The 19,134-nt window shown below is 43.9% G+C and overlaps 1 protein-coding gene across 4 annotated transcripts; it reads left to right on the top strand.

Moving 5' to 3' along the window:
* Positions 1 to 1,484: 1,484 nt before the first annotated feature.
* LOC115130181 (ETS translocation variant 5-like) lies at positions 1,485 to 19,134 on the top strand. Of its 4 annotated transcripts, none has more exons than XM_029661056.2 (13): positions 1,485 to 1,612; positions 3,536 to 3,669; positions 4,178 to 4,271; positions 4,455 to 4,502; positions 5,418 to 5,468; positions 7,281 to 7,404; positions 7,557 to 7,856; positions 9,166 to 9,470; positions 14,595 to 14,657; positions 15,115 to 15,183; positions 16,049 to 16,218; positions 16,437 to 16,538; positions 16,754 to 19,134. In XM_029661056.2, exons 2-13 carry the CDS (start codon positions 3,622 to 3,624, stop codon positions 16,970 to 16,972), a joined length of 1,593 nt encoding a protein of 530 aa, XP_029516916.1. In that variant the 5' UTR covers positions 1,485 to 1,612; positions 3,536 to 3,621; the 3' UTR covers positions 16,973 to 19,134. The 4 variants fall into 4 exon arrangements, with proteins under 4 accessions (XP_029516916.1, XP_029516906.1, XP_029516933.1 ...); XM_029661046.2 differs by having other exon boundaries at positions 16,437 to 16,544; XM_029661073.2 differs by lacking the exon at positions 14,595 to 14,657.

Below are 19,134 nucleotides of genomic sequence, written 5' to 3'. Positions count from 1 at the left end.
TCGCTGATTTCTTTTGATTTTCCCATGATATCAAGCAGAGGCAGGTACACCTCCAAATGACTCAAATTATGTCAATATGCCTATCAGAAGCTTCTAAAACCATGAAATCATTTTCTGGAGTTTTCCAAGCTGTTTAAAGCCACAGACAACTTAATGTATGTAAACTTATGACCCACTGGAAATGTGAAACAGTGAATTATAAGTGAAATAATCTGTCTGTAAACAATTGTTGGAAAAATTACTTGTTTCATGCACAAAGCAGATGTCCTTGCCAAAACTATAGTTTGTTAACAAGAAATTTGTGGAGTGGTTGAAAAATGAGTTTTAAAATGACTCCAACCTAAGTGTATGTACATTTCCCGACTTCAACTGTAGTTGTTCCTTTTGTCCAGGTGTGAAAGGGCAGTGTGGAGTGCAATAGAGATTGCATCATCTTTGGATCTGTTGGGGTGGAATGCAATTTGGAGTTGGTCTAGAGTTTCTGGGATAATGGTGTTGGTGTGAGCCAGCCTTTCAAAGCACTTAATGGCTACAGACGTGATTGCTACGGGTCGGTAGTCATTTAGGCAGGTTACCTTCGTGTTCTTGGGCACAGGGTCTATGGTGGTCTACTTGAAACATGTTGGTATTACAGACTCAGTTCTTGATTAACAGGAAATAAACAGGAAATTAACTGAATTGCTGTAACCCAATTGAAGAATTATGAATAGGTCATTCCAACGTGCAAAGTCAACTTGGTACAAAATTTAAAATGGGTTGCATAGATATTAGTTTGCCTTTATTTTCTTTATTAGGTTAAACAAAAGGGGGAAAGTAAGTTGAGTGTTGAAAGAAATAGGTTGCAACTTGAAATATAGGTTTGCCAATAATCAAATATAACACTTGGCATTGAATCATATACATTTAAACTAATTTACTTATAGTCAGTTAACACATTTTTTATGTTGATAGTATGGGTATGATCTGTCTAGAATGTATATTTGTCTTAATTAAGGAACAGTTAGAGCAGGAAAGCAGCTGTGCACAAACTGTGCCACGTTCACCATCCGGGTAAATTGAATATTCCCAGGATTAAACTATCTATTTGTGGGGATCCTGTTTCAAAATGACTAGCCTATCTGTCTTTGATAAAAACATACAAACACTTTGTTGAAGTGAGACTGTAACCATAGGTTTGTAGATTTCCACTGTCTGTTATTAGCCTACCAGGTTATTACACCGCTGGCCCTTTAAACATCTCACAGCGGTGACGAAACGTGAATGAAAGTGAATGAAACACAGCCATTCATTAAAAACAAATAATAGGACCGATCCACCTTTTGCCATCCACGTTTCCATTGGTCCTCGAGCACTTGAAATATAATTAATTAATTTCGAATGCCCATTGGTTACTCGCAAGAATGACAATGCCGACGAGCCAATGAGAGTGTGGCTCTGTGTACCACTCGAGCCCCAGGGAAAACCAAGCCATCGTTATCTAAAAGCTCAGTCAGTTGTGTGAGTCGGATGGAACGCGTCAATTGATCATTGAACAGAGACGTTTGTCTTTTTTTTGTATGGATTTTTATATTTCGTTCTTGTCATACTGTAACTGAATTGAAACGCGCACAGGGTGAGTAGTCTGAAATCTGAATTGTCATTTTGCCTGGATATCCATCTGTGGCGATGGAATATCAATAAGTTTACGATCGCCTGCAACAGCAAATTTAGATCTCTGCCATGGGCGAAAACGGATCGCCATCTTTCTCCAAGAAAACATTTACTTTGGCAACCATTTTCTCTCGCTTTGTACTAATTGCTGTGTAGTATTGCTCGTTCTTTATCTGAGTCTACATATTTATATTATCTCCGAGTCGGAAGACTGTTTTCTGATTTTATGAATGGGGGGAGGTCAGGTTATTTTTTTCTCAGTGTTTCACACGGATCGAGTTTCACTTCATTAAAAAAAAAAAAAAACTAAGGGTCCGTGAAGGGGGGGGGGGGGTGTCGGTCGGTCGGTCGGTCGGTCGGATGGATGGATGTTATTCATCAACCCATTCAATTGCTTTGAACTAGCTAATATTTAGTGGGTCATTTTTTTGCATTCACCATTGGGGAAATAAATTACGTTAGCGTTTTCAAATACATAATCAGTTTTCTCAATAGGAGCCTTGATTTTCATCAGCAGTCTGCAATATAGGCTATTGTCTTTTTTTGTTTGCCTACAACTTTCCACTTGCTGCTTTTATAGGGCAACTACCGATTTTTACTCCAGATATGATTTAACAAAATATTGTTGGTATCCATTACTGAGAATGTATAACAATTCTAAAGCACCATGCAACTAGACACGGACATTTTTTGAATATACATATTTGACCGAATCCATAACGAAGCCTGTATGGCAAAGTTAAGGTTGGTCAAATTCTCTGTTTCACCAAACAGTACCTATCCTGTAACTCCCAGTAATTGGATACCAACAATCTTTGGTTAGATCTCATTATCTGGAGTAAAAATCTGTAGTTACCTTTAGGCTACACCAAGTTACATGATCAAATGTGGGAACTTGAATTATATTTGGGGGGGGGGGTAAAACGGATCACCTGCCAGTTTGGATTTGTGGCCATTGACAACGCCACTGTTTTCAAAACTTGGTTTAAAATATGCGTAATGTTGTACACTCTGATTTGTCCACTGTTGTACTACCATTTTATGCATCATTAAAGTTGTCTGTGTATCTACTGTGTCGCTGTAATGGACAGTTATCGCTTTATTAGTCATCCATTTAATATAATAAACGGGTGAAGTATAGTGACTCGTGTCAAGCTCAAGGAGGTATGGAGTGGGAGGGCTATCCACGTGGAATGGAAGGTTATGAATTTACCATTTGTTTTATTCCCAGCCCATTCTCTGCCACTTCTTCTGTCGGGTTTTATGTGTGAGTGCGTGTAACTTCCCTATGCCCAGGGGATATGGAAGCTGTGCTAGGCTTTTATATTTAAGGGTCACTATGAAACAAGTAGTTTGCCTCAGTATGGAGAGGTATATTGTAACAAGATGTTTCTATTGGGATTTATTTATAGACAGGATTTTCTGTTGTCTAATATTCTTCAGTAATTCGTTAATGAGTAAACAAAATGAAATAACTCTCGTGCTCTATACAATACGGTGGCGTCAAATGCCTCAGTGTGTAGGGTTGAAGACCCATCCTTGAAGGTTTCCCCTGCTCAGTCATAGCTGATTATGAATGCAGTCTCCTAATCGCCTGAACAGATGGCTGGCTTTGCTTTATGTAAGAGTTACATACGTCACACAACTACAGCGTGTATTTAAGTTGTGCATGCAGGACATGCTCTAAACCAGCATGTTCAGTTAGAAGAGCTGTTGTTGCAATAGGAAACGGTGTCGGGCAACAAGAGCAAGTGGCGGTGTGGGTTATATGGGTTCTGATAGGACCCTAGTGAAGTGTCTATTTTTGTGAAAGAAACTGGATGATCGAGTACTCTAGCAGAGTTGAACTACTAACATATGTTTTCTATTTTGTTTTTGTCCACAGTTGAACAGTTAGTACATAAAGTGACTTTTGCGATATCGCTTTAAAGCGAAGACCCTTTTCTGGGAACCTTTGAAGACCTGGATAACATGGACGGATTCTACGACCAGCAAGTCCCATTTCTGGTCCTACCCAATGTAAGCATGCCCCTCATATCTTCATAGAAATATAATTACTAGAACGTTCAATGGGAATGCCCATTCTAATTATTCGATTTGTATGGTTCTCTTGGATGTCGCTTGCAGGCAGCCCCCCCCCCAACCACCTCTCTGATTCAGAGGGGTTGGGTTAAATGCCGGAAGACATTTCAGTTGAATACTTTGTTGGACCACTGACTAGATACCCCCTTTCCCTTTATCAATCAGGAGCATGGTCGTCATCATTGGCTCTGTTCCAATATCCAAACTTCCATACTGCTTGCAATACAGAGTCAGAATGTATTGGTCATGTATTCTACAATGGTTTGCTAGTGTGGCTATTCAAACAGAGCAATAGATTGAGGTTTGTCAACATTCCAACTAGAAGTAGAGGTGATGTAACATTCAAGACAATTGAGTCACACCAGAGGCATATTTACATGTATACACAGCTGAGTCACACTAAACAGCTCTAACTAATAAGTTGGTTATGTTTTCATCATTTCAGCAAAAATCTAATGTGGAGGAACCATACAGCAGACCAATCATAGACAGCAGGAAAAGGAAGTTTGTAGACACAGTACTCGCCCAGGACACGGAAGGTATAATTGGACAACTACTTCTTCGTTACCCTTTGACATCAGCATGAGCCACCCGACACAACCATACTTTTTATTCCTATCATATGTGATGTGGATTGTTGAAGTGCTCTCTACTTACCAATCTGACATTTGAACAGAGGTCTGTAGGCTCAGTTTTAAAAAATAAAAACAATTCTGTTTCAGACCTCTTCCAAGACCTCAGTCAGTTGCAGGAGATCTGGATTGCAGAAGGTGAGTTATCTAGTAATCATAAAATGGGTGGTTCAAGCCCTGAATGCTGATTGGCTGACAGCCGTGGTACATCAGACCATATACCACGGGTATAAGACAACATTTTTACTGCTGTAATTGGTAACCAGTTTATAATTGCAATAAGACACCTCGGCATATTGGCCATATAACACACCCCCCTCGGGCCTTATTGCTTAAGTGTACCACAGAGTTGATACTGAATGCTTCCCCTTTTCTGCTGAATTTCTTTCTATGTATTCTGTTGCTCTCAGCACAACCCGCCAGTGCTTGCCCTCTGGTAGACATTGGTTATGTTAATTCAATCTCATCCATATGTGACGACTTTGGAAAAGTAATACAATTCCCCTTGAAGTAGCTGTCGTCAATACAGGCAGAAAAATAAGTATTTTCTTTGGAAAGAGGGTGACCAAATGGAGAAAAATGTTTTGGGTGATTGAATTGTGTTCCCAGGTGGTTTTTGAGATGCATTGAGCAAGTGGGCAGATTAACCTAAAATGAGAATTTGAAATATTCATCACTTTTTTTTCTGTGCATTAAACTACAGCGAAGTTCCATAAATAAGCAACTATGCTGACCTAAGAGTCCTTGAATTTAACTACAACATTTCTTTCAGCGTTCACTTTTTTTTAAATTGTCGCACCCTAAATTAACTGGCAAATCTTAACAGGTATTTTCTACCCTTGAACCACTGCAAGAGTGGTATTACTCTTCCATTGTCTTGGGATTTTAACAAAGTTCCTAAGTATTTCCCAATGTAAATTTTTTACGTGGATTGAACAAAATAGCTTTGGTTCCTTTTGAATAAAGACCTCAAGATGAGATTTACAGTTTGTTCACCCAGTGGAAACCCAATTAGTATCCACTTGTTTAACACTCTCTCTTCTCCCTCCACAGCCCAGGTGCCTGATGATGAACAGTTTGTCCCGGATTTTCAGTCGGATAGCTGTGAGTACCTGAGCTGTATTATTTATACCAGGCTGGGATAGAGAGGTGTCAAGTTCCCTGACGCACACAATGTAGGAAGATCTGATCTTGGGACTTCTGCTGTGCTTGTCTGAAAGACCTAGGCCTTCATGATTAAACCGAGCTTCACTGAAGGAGCCATTTGCCCATAGAAATGTTAACTTAGTTCATTCTGTGTCTTTACTCTGCTCCATTGACTGGGTTCAGAATGTTTAAGATGACAAACCCTGATGATCACTCTCTCTCTCTCATTCTCCTGGGCTCACTCACTCTCACTCACACACCATCCTTAGAGGGCTTTCATCCTGCCAGGGCTTGACGCCATTCTTCTTACCCTAAAACATCCTTCTTTACTCTGGAGAGACTTTCCCCTCCTCCCATTTTGGGTTTAATCAGGCGATTGGCGTGGGGCATCACATGAGCCAAGCTCATAATCTGATTTCACACTTTCATGCACTCAAATCCAGCCTCTAGAGTGGGATGGATTCCTGCGGGTGGGAGTATCCAATAGAGTCCCAGTCCACACAGCCCTTCTCCCTCCCCCTCTCTGACTGTACAGCTTCACCTCCCCCATTTGTCAGCAGTGCACAGAGCCTTTTATATGGCATCCAAGGGAAATATTTGAGTCATGTTCAGTGGAGTGTTTTATGATTCCCCCCCCCCCCTCTCCCCTTTTACAGTTTGTTTTTGTCTGATGTGGCATCAGAGACAGGGTGTGGTTGCTGGCATCTGTCTTTGTTGCTGTTTTGGACCCCGATCTGAATGGTAGCCTAGCATACTGTAAATGACTGCTGAGGTGCTGCAATACATTATTAAGGTTGCTGCTGTCATGCGTGTTTAGACAGTGGGCCCCATGCTGGGGGGTGTAGTAGGGCTTGTGAGGTCTCTGTGCAGTATAGTTCTTGACCTAGCCGTTTGGGTGCATGTGTAAGTGTGCAGGATAGTGTAGCAGCGACCCCATAGCCAAACGGGCCAGGCTCTCTATTCACCAGCCCTGCATGGCAGACAATGTCCTCCACACACACTCCTGTACTGAACCTTGCCCTCCAATCATCGCGACCCCTGTCTAGGGGAGTGGGGAGGAAAGACTGCTTATTAGCTCTGCCTTCATTTCCCATTCTTCATCCATTTTCTCTCGCTTTCATGTGTTCCATCTGAGGCAGTACTGCATGTGGTCCTGCTCTGAGCTTTTATAGTATGCATGAGCAGGGAGCTCTGCTCACATGCCTATTGGTTCCCTGTCACCCCTCCCTTCCCTGGTCCATCAGTTAGGGTGACGTATCCAGCTCCTGTTACGCTTCTCGCCTGCGCATCCGGTTTCACTGGCCCATTATGTGGTGCGGGAAATGGGAGCCGACTGGAGATCTAATGGTTAGAGAGGAGAATGATTGAATTACGGCCACACTGATTCATGGGTAATGACCAGGGCTCCCCCTATTCCATATAGTGCTAACCTTTTGGCCAGAGCCCTATGGGTGCCATTTGGGAGGGAACCTGTGTCCGTAATGGACATCTGATGGGAGAGGATGGTGATGATAGTATGATACTGATGGATGGATGGATGGAAGTTCTCTATTGGGCTGCCAACCGGGGTTGGGACGGGACGGGGTTGGGACGGGACGGGGTTGGGACGGGACGGGGTAAAGTGGCTCACAGCGCTGATTGATAGTCTTGTTCCCCCCCCAAAAAAAAATGTTTTTTTTTTAGGATATTGAATAACCTCTGACTTGTTTTCTAGGTTGATTTAAGTAGCGCTAAAAGTGTTTCTATTGTGTTGCCCCTCACTCTTCTCAGTAATGTTTCATGGCCCCCCACCATCCAAGATTAAACGGGAACTGAGTCCCTCCAAAGAGATGTGTCCTTGTAACCAGGAAAGGAGTCCCATGCCGTATGGAGAGAAGTGCTTTTACAGCGACAGGTATGGACCGTTATACACACACACACACACACACACACACACACACACACACACACACTTTATGTTACCTTTCACCACACCAACAAGAGACAAGTATTCTGACCATGCTGACACAAGCCTTCCGTCTGACCGGCTTCTGTCTCCCTCCACAGTGCCTATGAGAGGAGACCCAGTGGGGCCTATAAGCCATTGACCCCTCCCTCTACACCCGTGTCACCATGCAGCTCTACCAACACCCCAAGGACACACCCAGTCAGCCAGCAGACTCCTTCCCCTCATCAAATACCCTATCGGAACCAAGCGCAAGGGCCACACCCCCTGCAGCCTGACAACCAAGCAGTTGGCCCAGCCCACAACCAGCAAAGGCCACTCCCCCTCCAGAGCCCACCCTATGCAGTGCCCTGCCCCCCCTCACTCCTCAGTCAGGATGGTAACTACAGCCCTGAGCACAGGTGATTGGTCCTATCCTGCCATGCTTACTGGTATAGGAGTTAATCATGAGAGAGCCTGAGGCTTACTGGTATAGGAGTTAATCATGAGAGAGCCTGAGGCTTACTGGTATAGGAGTTAATCATGAGAGAGCCTGAGGCTTACTGGTATAGGAGTTAATCATGAGAGAGCCTGAGGCTTACTGGTATAGGAGTTAATCATGAGAGAGCCTGAGGCTTACTGGTATAGGAGTTAATCATGAGAGAGCCTGAGGCTTACTGGTATAGGAGTTAATCATGAGAGAGCCTGAGGCTTACTGGTATAGGAGTTAATCATGAGAGAGCCTGAGGCTTACTGGTATAGGAGTTAATCATGAGAGAGCCTGAGGCTTACTGGTATAGGAGCTAATCATGAGAGAGCTTGAGGCTTACTGGTATAGGAGTTAATCATGAGAGAGCCTGAGGCTTACTGGTATAGGAGTTTATGCAAATATGGAGTTTAACATCCAACATTGCTGAACAGGTGAAAAACTCCATCCAGGTGTTTACTAACATCCTAACTAATGAGCCTGTCTGTATAGAAAACTCCTGACCCTAGGTTGACCTCTCTAAATGTAAACAGCCATCTCAATAAGACAGGCGTTCGCGTTTCCATTGCGTTCTGAGACACACCGTGCAAAAACACATTAAGACCAGTGGAGAGGATCAGGCTTTGTGACTAATGCTGCCTTTAGGAGGGGTGTGGAAGGTCCCCTATATTGAGGAGTGAAATGTGCTGGCAGTGTGGGAACCCCCGTGGGAACAACCCACCGCTCCGTCACCCCCACCTGTGACAGGACTCCTGGTGGGATGTGTTGGAACGCCGGGCATGTCATCACCAGCCAGTAATATGCAATCTTTGTGTAGCCAGAAGCCATTGGCCTAGTCTCTATCTTACGGTCACCGGAGGATCTTTTATACCTGCTAGCTATTGATACCTGCCCCCATCTCATTTACAGCTTGTATTCGCAGGCTTGGTTGCACTGAGTACATTTGGTTCCTGAGTGGCGTGTGCGTTGCGTTTTGGTCTTAAGCTGGACGCTTAGTAGTTCCTCAATGGTCGAAGACTAACTCACATTTACTGTAAATGTATGCCTTATATATTTAAACAGTTTATCAAGATTCCATTCTCTTTAAATCTGAAATGTTTTTGAGCTACAGTTTTCATAGCCATCAGTAGTATAAGAGTGTAATGAACTTTAAATTAATTTCTGTTAAAACATTTGTTTATAGCCACAGTTTTCATTAATAATAACCTTCCACCCACCTTCTCCCATGTCTTCCTCCACCCCAGGTTCCAGAGGCAAATGTCGGAGCCATGTCTACCCTTCCCTCCCTCTGAGAGCCGGACTCACCCTCAGTTCCTAGCCCAACCGCAGGCCCCCGGCCACAGTGCCCTACCCAGGGACGGGAGGCCCCCCTACCACCGCCAGATGTCTGAGCCCCTGGTCCCTGGTCCCGTGCCTCAACACGGCTTCAAGCAGGAGCTGCTGGACCCTCGCTACACAGAGCAGGGTGTCCCCTCCATGGCCCCCCCTCAGGCTGCCTTCCACCCCATGGCCATCAAGCAGGAGCCCCAGGACTTCTGCTTCGACTCTGGTGAGTGGCTGGCTACCTTAATTTCCTCTGGATCGGTCGGCTACACTACACAGACTACAGCTGACCAACAGGGTTGTCATAGGGTTTGAGGGGTGTGACTCTTGACATTGGTTCCAAATCTTTACCCTTAAGTGTGCACTCCTTAATGCATTAGATTAGTGTAAACACATGAGTTTACACCATATTTCTTCTACCGTTCCTTTCTTTCCATAAAGTGGAGTGAACAAGTGCACCCTTAGGACAACAGGAAAGCGAAACAGGAAACAACCTTGGGGCTCTCTGATGCAGGTTGCTGTCCTAGGAGAGTTAGTCCTCTCCAGACAGGCTGCATAGGAGCAGACTGGTTATATGGTGAAAAGTGTCTGTCCCTGTTGATTTTGCTCGCTGGCACACGGTTGTTAGTTTTAGCGCAGCAAATCCCAGAAACCATTAACAAACACAACCGTGTAGACCCTCGTCTCACACCGCCCTGCGTCAGCAGTCGTAACGCACATACAGACATCACCGTGTCACTTCCAAATACGTCAACCACTGCTCTGACAGTCAGGCCAGTAAAAATGGGTCTCTTAGCCTGACTTGAGCCTCTGCAGGACAGAGGGGATAAGCAAATGGGTCAGTCATCCCCAGGCCCAGGAAAACCTACTTCACAAGTATAGGGCTACCTAAAATAGATTTGGGCCACTGCGTTGTGTTTACAGAGGGCGCTAGAATGCAAGTATGAACACTACATGGATGCTCATTTCAGGTTTACATTGAAATGTATGCAATGGACGTATGCCGCATGTCCATGTCCCAATAGCAACGCTGTGTACCTAATAAGTTAGCCCACGAGAAGTAGAATTCTGTTTTACTTTTCATCTCGATGCCCACGCACCCCAGCTGTTGTCCCTATTTTGCCACCAACACCCACCTTTCCTTCCGTCCTCTGCCCAGGCCAGCTTTGCACTGTCCCTCTTTCATTCTCCCTCTCAGCTTTATGATTGGGGGGCCAGTGATGTAATGCCAAATCCTCTTAGCTTCTTACAAACTATAAATACATACGTCAGCATAAAGGTCCACTGGCCCGGCCTCTGTCTCTCTGGATGGATGGATGGATAAGAGCATAGCCAGTAGCCACCATAGTCACATCACACTTTTGTCTCTCCTGGTTGGGACTGCTCACCACAACGGATGTGTCTGAAATGGCACCCTGTTCCCAATACAGTGTACTACTTTTGGTTTCTGGGCAGAATGTGTGCACTATATACATTTAATATACTGAATAGGGTGCCATCTAATGCAATTGGATAGAGGATCCATGATGCTTTAACTATCCCAAACTTGAGAATACTAGTGTAAATGCTTTGTAGATATGGCCCTAAAGTGTGATAAAGATCTGATCCTTAGGAGAGGACAGGAAACCGAGGGGTGGAGTGGGACCGTGGGGGCTTTTCCAACTCAGCAGATCGGGGGGTGGGGCTTGACCCCAATGGGGACCAGCCAGGCGTAATGTGATTTGTCATGATTTGATGTGGGATGGCTAGTGGACATCTACAGCCCAGCTGATTGGTTGCTAGGTAGAAGTCAGTTGTATAATAGAGGAAGTGCTGCAGCGGCAGGTTGATAAGAGGTGAAGAATGTATCATGTACATCCTCATGTCAACAACCATGGGAATGGGTATATAGACCGAGACGGAACGTATCTGTAAATGGATACTGCTTGTATCTACATCCTCATGTCAACAACCATGGGAATGGGTATATAGACCGAGACGGAACGTATCTGTAAATGGATACTGCTTGTATCTACATCCTCATGTCAACAACCATGGGAATGGGTATATAGACCGAGACGGAACGTATCTGTAAATGGATACTGCTTGTATCTACATCCTCATGTCAACAACCATGGGAATGGGTATATAGACCGAGACGGAACGTATCTGTAAATGGATACTGCTTGTATCTACATCCTCATGTCAACAACCAAATGGGTATATAGACCATGGGAAACAACCATGGGAATGGGTATATAGACCGAGACGGAACGTATCTGTAAATGGATACTGCTTGTATCTACATCCTCATGTCAACAACCATGGGAATGGGTATATAGACCGAGACGGAAATGGATACGTATCTGTAAATGGATACTGCTTGTATCTACATCCTCATGTCAACAACCATGGGAATGGGTATATAGACCGAGACGGAACGTATCTGTAAATGGATACTGCTTGTATCTACATCCTCATGTCAACAACCATGGGAATGGGTATATGTAGACCGTCAGAATGGGTATATAGACCGGAACGTATCTGTAAATGGATACTGCTTGTATCTACATCCTCATGTCAACAACCATGGGAATGGGTATATAGACCGAGACGGAACGTATCTGTAAATGGATACTGCTTGTATCTACATCCTCATGTCAACAACCATGGGAATGGGTATATAGACCGAGACGGAACGTATCTGTAAATGGATACTGCTTGTATCTACATCCTCATGTCAACAACCATGGGAATGGGTATATAGACCGAGACGGAACGTATCTGTAAATGGATACTGCTTGTATCTACATCCTCATGTCAACAACCATGGGAATGGGTATATAGACCGAGACGGAACGTATCTGTAAATGGATACTGCTTGTATCTACATCCTCATGTCAACAACCATGGGAATGGGTATATAGACCGAGACGGAACGTATCTGTAAATGGATACTGCTTGTATCTACATCCTCATGTCAACAACCATGGGAATGGGTATATAGACCGAGACGGAACGTATCTGTAAATGGATACTGCTTGTAAATCTACATCCTCATGTCAACAACCATGGGAATGGGTATATAGACCGAGACTGTAAATGGATACTGCTTGTATCTACATCCTCATGTCAAAACCATGGAATGGGTATATAGACCGAGACGGAACGTATTGTAAATGGAAACTATCATCCTCATGTCAACAACCATGGGAATGGGTATATAGACCGAGACGGAACGTATCTGTAAATGGATACTGCTTGTATCTACATCCTCATGTCAACAACCATGGGAATGGGTATATAGACCGGATACTGCTTGTAGACGGAACGGATACTGCTTGTATCTGTAAATGGAAACTGCTTGTATCTACATCCTCATGTCAACAACCATGGGAATGGGTATATAGACCGAGACGGAACGTATCTGTAAATGGATACTGCTTGTATCTACATCCTCATGTCAACAACCATGGGTATATAGACCGAGACGGAACGTATCTGTAAATGGATACGGAACATCCTCATGTCAACAACCATGGGAATGGGTATCTGTAAATGGATACTGCTTGTATCTACATCCTCATGTCAACAACCATGGGAATGGGTATATAGACCGAGACGGAACGTATCTGTAAATGGATACTGCTTGTATCTACATCCTCATGTCAACAACCATGGGAATGGGTATATAGACCGAGACGGATCTGTAAATGGATACGCTTGTATCTGTAAATGGATACTGCTTGTATCTACATCCTCATGTCAACAACCATGGGAATGGGTATATAGACCGAGACGGAACGTATCTGTAAATGGATACTGCTTGTATCTACATCCTCATGTCAACAACCATGGGAATGGGTATATAGACCGAGACGGAACGTATCTGTAAATGGATACTGCTTGTATCTACATCCTCATGTCAACAACCATGGGAATGGGTATATAGACCGAGACGGAACGTATCTGTAAATGGATACTGCTTGTATCTACATCCTCATGTCAACAACCATGGGAATGGGTATATAGACCGAGACGGAAAATGGATACGTATCTGTAAATGGATACTGCTTTGTATCTACATCCTCATGTCAACAACCATGGGAATGGGTATATAGACCGAGACGGAACGTATCTGTAAATGGATACTGCTTGTATCTACATCCTCATGTCAACAACCATGGGAATGGGTATATATCTGTAAATGGATACCGTATCTACATCCTCATGTCAACGGAATGGGTATATAGACGTATCTGTAAATGGATACTGCTTGTATCTACATCCTCATGTCAACAACCATGGGAATGGGTATATAGACCGAGACGGAACGTATCTGTAAATGGATACTGCTCCTCATGTCATCTATCTGTAAATGGATACCTCATCCTCATGTCAACAACCATGGGAATGGGTATATAGACCGTAGTCAACAACCATGGAATGGGTATATAGACGTATCTGTAAATGGATACTGCTTGTATCTACATCCTCATGTCAACAACCATGGGAATGGGTATATAGACCGAGACGGAACGTATCTGTAAATGGATACTGCTTGTATCTACATCCTCATGTCAACAACCATGGGAATGGGTATATAGACCGAGACGGAACGTATCTGTAAATGGATACTGCTTGTATCTACATCCTCATGTCAACAACCATGGGAATGGGTATATAGACCGAGAACGTATCGTAAATGGATACTGCTTGTATCTACATCCTCATGTAAATGGATACTGCTTGTAAATGGATACTACATCCTCATGTCAACAACCATGGGAATGGGTATATAGACCGAGACGGAACGTATCTGTAAATGGATACTGCTTGTATCTACATCCTCATGTCAACAACCATGGGAATGGGTATATAGACCGAGACGGAACGTATCTGTAAATGGATACTGCTTGTATCTACATCCTCATGTCAACAACCATGGGAATGGGTATATAGACCGAGACGGAACGTATCTGTAAATGGATACTGCTTGTATCTACATCCTCATGTCAACAACCATGGGAATGGGTAAATATACTGCTTGAACAACCATGGGAATGGGTATATAGACCGAGACGGAACGTATCTGTAAATGGATACTGCTTGTATCTACATCCTCATGTCAACAACCATGGGAATGGGTATATAGACCGAGACGGAACGTATCTGTAAATGGATACTGCTTGTATCTACATCCTCATGTCAACAACCATGGGAATGGGTATATAGACCGAGACGGAACGTATCTGTAAATGGATACTGCTTGTATGTACAATCTCCTTTTCCTAGCGTGCAAGCAGAGCAGTGTTCTAAATATACTCATGTTAGAGGTCGTTGTTGATATGTTGTCTCGACCCTCTGTTAGAAGTGCCTATCTGTCAGTCTACATTTGGAAGAGCCGGGACCTTCTACCAAAACAACCTTGAAAGTAAGTATCCATTTCCATCTTAGCAGTGGCATGTTTCAAGTTTTAATTCCTCTGTAATAAATGCATAGGAAATCCTACTCAAAGCTCTCGCAATAAAAATGTTACGAGGGCTTACTGGTAGCTGTTGCCTCTCTAGTTGTGACTTATTGAGAGGTTATAAAGTGCTGCGTGGTTGGAGAATAGGACATGCTGCAAGGTACAAGTCAACATTAGAATGCCGTCTCTTGAGATGTTGCATCCATCAATGAGGCCTGTTTTCACGGTTTCAACACCGCTCCGCAGCACTGCTGTCCTCATGTTAGCACAACATCATTTTCCACTCTTGTGAAGCTACCTGGCTATATTGCTTTGTGAGCAGTTTAGTCTCGCTGGATATAGTAGCTGGCCTCCACAGCTAAATGTAGGCTGTGTTCCCATGCCCTCCCCTGGCTAGCTAATCTCTCTCTTCCAATCACAGGTTTCTCCTTTGACAGAGAGTCTCACCTGTACTATGATGATACCTGCGTGGTTCCTGACAGACTTGAAGGTAAGAAAATACTTGACATTAGGAACAGGCTTGTCCCGTCCTTGGGCCAGGCGAGAGGTATTTGAGCAGCATGGGGTTCATCCTGTCCTTGGGGGGGGGTTAAGGTTAAGGGGGGGGGGGGGGGCTTTACCCGCATTACAGGGGACTCCGTCTCTACTCAGCTGCTGGCAGCATTTGAAAGGACAGGATTATTACTATGCCTGTTGCATCACTGACTAGAGAGGGGAACTGTAGAAAGTATCCTTTGAGCAGCAGAGTTGGCAGGCGGGTGCAAAATGAGTAGCCTGCTCCCCTTCACAGTCCACAGCTCATAGGAATGTCTCACCACACTGTAGCTAGCTGTCGGGTGGACTAGCAATTTTAACTTGCTAGTTCATTATAATTGAGACCCCCACACGGCCCATTTCTCCCCTTGAGGCCCCCATGATTAGCCAGATTAACATTTTGCACTAATGCAAAAGTTAGTTTTGACTATCAATGTCTATCTTAATATCCTTTTTGTGCTAGTTGGCTGTACCTGCACCAAAACTCCATTTTTCCTTCCTAGCTTGTTCTCCTTTTAAAATACGGAGCCAATTTTATTATCAACTCTTTTATTTCCATGACTGGTCCAAATATTTTATGATGGCTCCCTTGTCCATCTGCAGCAGACATATGGTGCGGAATATGTTCGGACCGTGGAATGGCAATAAAGTCACATTATTGAATCGTAATGCATATTGTATCGGCACCTAAGTATTGTGGTAATTGAGGTCCCTGTAAAAATTCCCAACTCTGTAAAAAGACAATTACATTTGCCTGACATGCTAGATGGCCAGGCTGCCCCAGAGTACAGTGCTCACTCCCCCCTCCCCCCCAACCACAGGGAAGGTCAAGCAGGAGCCCTCCGTGTACCGTGATGGCCCGCCCTACCAGCGGCGTGGCTCTCTGCAGCTCTGGCAGTTTCTGGTCACCCTATTGGATGACCCGGCCAACGGTCACTTCATTGCCTGGACAGGCCGGGGCATGGAGTTCAAACTCATTGAGCCAGAAGAGGTTAGTTGGAAATGTTTAAATATTTTTTGTTGTTGATGAACTTGACAAATTCTCTTACAAATGACTTTTTAGAGGTCAGTTCCTTGCCCTGGTCCTAGTAGTAGTTCAGGCCATTAAAAGTCTACTCATTCAATCCCTCCTTTTTTATCGAAATAAAAAAGTAAGATGTTCAATCAGGCATTGTGACTGATTTAGTGTTTTCTGTCTTGTCTCTTCAGGTGGCTCGCCGCTGGGGCATCCAGAAGAACAGGCCAGCCATGAACTATGACAAGCTGAGTCGTTCTCTGCGCTACTACTACGAGAAGGGAATCATGCAGAAGGTAAAGGCAGGTTCACCCTTTCTATCCTTCCCCATTTCTCCTCAGCAACAGCCTGATGCTTCCTTGGTTTATTTGAATGCAACCTTGGAGGGTGATGCAGCCATAGAGATCCATATTATATCATGTTAGGGATATAATTCTATCATATTATATCATGTTAGTGTTATATTCTGTGGCTCTAACTAACTTGCTCTTCTCCGATTGGTCCTTTCCAGGTTGCTGGCGAGAGGTACGTGTACAAGTTTGTGTGTGACCCTGAGGCCCTGTTCTCCATGGCCTTCCCTGACAACCAGAGGCCCAACCTGAAGGCCGACCCAGACAGCCTGCCCTGCGTTGGGGTGGATGATGACACCCTGCCCCTCACCCACTACAAGAACACCCCTTACTTGGTGGACTCTGGGGAGCAGTGTGTAGTTCTACCCTATGGGTACTGACTGCCCCCCCACTGCTCCTAAACCCAACCCAGAGATCAAGCTCCGACTGCTGAGGCTGAGCAAGAAACTGGATCAAACCTGAGCCCGAAACCTCCCTCTCTCCGCTAAGTTACTCCTCCAATCCTGCCCACTTACGGATTAACATAACCCTCCCCCTAAAACGACTGAGGAGAAACCTGCACCAACCACGTTCCTTGGCATCATCTATAGTACCAAGAGAGAGGGGACCGTGGAAGTAAGGGTGTTATGGACTTCAGTGGCTCCGCCAACTCTCAACTCAAGGTGAACTGGTGTCATTGCTATGGAGACAAAGAGGAAGTAATGGACCAGGGGCCGTGTTATTATGGCAGCATGCCGGAGGACAGACCGATAGATCTCTGTGTAGACTGCAAGAATTGTAACAGTTCTGATTTTGGACAATCTGCTTTTTCTAAAATAATTATATTAAAAGTTAATTCTGACAAAAGTATCTATAAATAAAGCACTATTCCTCTAGTTGCCTTTTTGGTCCCCAATAAATGTATTTTTCTGCCACATAGTAACAATAAGATCTGTGTAAGCAAGGGCTTTGATTTTCAAAAAGAAATCATTTGAATATTTCTAAAGAAACCTACATACCTGTTGGTTTCTGTAGACTTGGTATAGAAAAGAATGCGGTCTAGTCTACGATTGGTTAAGGATTTAGATCTGTAGTACTCCATCCCAATAGGATATTCTATGGTTTCCATGGATGGATTTCTCAGACCAGTGACCTACGTTTTTGTTTTTAATGCTGCCCCAGCTGTGTATTTCTCCAGTGTAATGAATGTTTGTGCTGGGCTAGCTGAGGTTACCAGTGAGTAGCCAGACTAGCTCGGCGTACTGTCGCTGAGTCTGGAATGACCCTATGTACTCCTTTACAAAACCCATGTGGCTCTGGTCAAAAGTAGTGCGCTGAATAGTCATTTAGGATGCAGACTCTGTCTTGTTGTCCATTCTCATTTCTACTGACACTCCACAATATTGATTTTTTTTCATAAACTACTTATATTTCCTAAAGGTTGTAACTAATCAGCGTTCCACCTCAAACAATAAATCCCCTGCAGGAATCTTTCATTTTCCAAAAAGGGACAAAGCTGTCTATTTTTCCCAGAGATTTAGAATTTTTAAAAACATAAGGTTATAACTTTTTTTTTCCATTTTATTGGGTGCTTGATGTTTCCGCGGCAGTGAGTGTACTAGATTCTTAAATGCACCAGGATGGCATCTTTCAGGACATTGCATGCGAAGGTGTGGAATTATACACCTTTCCCTGGAGTCCTCTTTCTACCAATTGCAGGTTGTCAACAAGAGACCTCTGCTTCTCTTTGCATGACAGTGTATTCAAACAAACTGTCTACTAACATATGGCTTTACTCTGGACAAAGAAGACAAATTGTGAAAGTTCTCTGCATTTTGTTTGTTTCTTAAATGGGGGGGAAAAAGACAACCTTCTATAAATCTATATTTTTGCTAAGGCTGCATTTGATTCTATTGTATAAGCCTGTATAGTTGTGCCTATAACTCATGTATCCCTGTGATTATTACTGCAGATAGTTTTCTTTTTAGAGGCCGTTATTGGTGAGTGAAATGGTAGGATGAAGAGCGAGAAAATAGTATTAGTTATAAAGAAGTAGTGTGACTTGGGTTCCATTCAGTGTGGTGCAGTGGTCTAAGGCACTGCATCTCAGTGCAAGGCGTGTCACTACAGTCCCTGGTTTGAATCCAGGTAGTATCACATCTGGCCGTGATTGGGAGTCTCATAGGGCGGCGCACAATTGGCCCAGCGTTGGCTGGGGTGGGCCGTCATTGTAAATAAGAATTTGTTCTTCACGGACTTGCCTATTTATATTTAAGGGGGGAGGGATCCCAAATGGCACCCTATTTCCTATATAGTGAACTACCTTTTGAAAAGAGCCCTATGGGCCCTGGTCAAAAGTAGTGCACTATATATAATGAATAGGGTGCCAATTCAGACAGTTAAGAGATGTAAGTATCCACCTCTAGTCTCTACCCTGACCTGACCAAGGGTTGTCTGAACTTGTATAGGCTTCACCTTCTCTCCCTCTTCACAATGTGTACCTTTACACTGCAACGTTTATAATGATCTGTACTGGGTACAATAAACTCTTCTTTCTGCTTCA

Source organism: Oncorhynchus nerka, linkage group LG1 (assembly GCF_034236695.1).
Source record: "Oncorhynchus nerka isolate Pitt River linkage group LG1, Oner_Uvic_2.0, whole genome shotgun sequence".
NCBI classification, from domain to species: domain Eukaryota; kingdom Metazoa; phylum Chordata; class Actinopteri; order Salmoniformes; family Salmonidae; genus Oncorhynchus; species Oncorhynchus nerka.
Note: the sequence above shows the minus strand (reverse complement) of the source record. Positions and strands in the feature narration are given on the sequence as shown.

Excerpts from the sequence above, each read along its gene's own strand:
- LOC115130181 (XM_029661046.2), top strand. The coding sequence starts at position 3,622 with ATGGACGGATTCTACGACCAGCAAGTCCCATTTCTGGTCCTACCCAAT. Across the intron at positions 7,405-7,556 it reads AAGTGCTTTTACAGCGACAG|TGCCTATGAGAGGAGACCCA; the intron begins GTATGGACCGTT and ends CTCCCTCCACAG. Across the intron at positions 15,184-16,048 it reads GGTTCCTGACAGACTTGAAG|GGAAGGTCAAGCAGGAGCCC; the intron begins GTAAGAAAATAC and ends CCCCAACCACAG.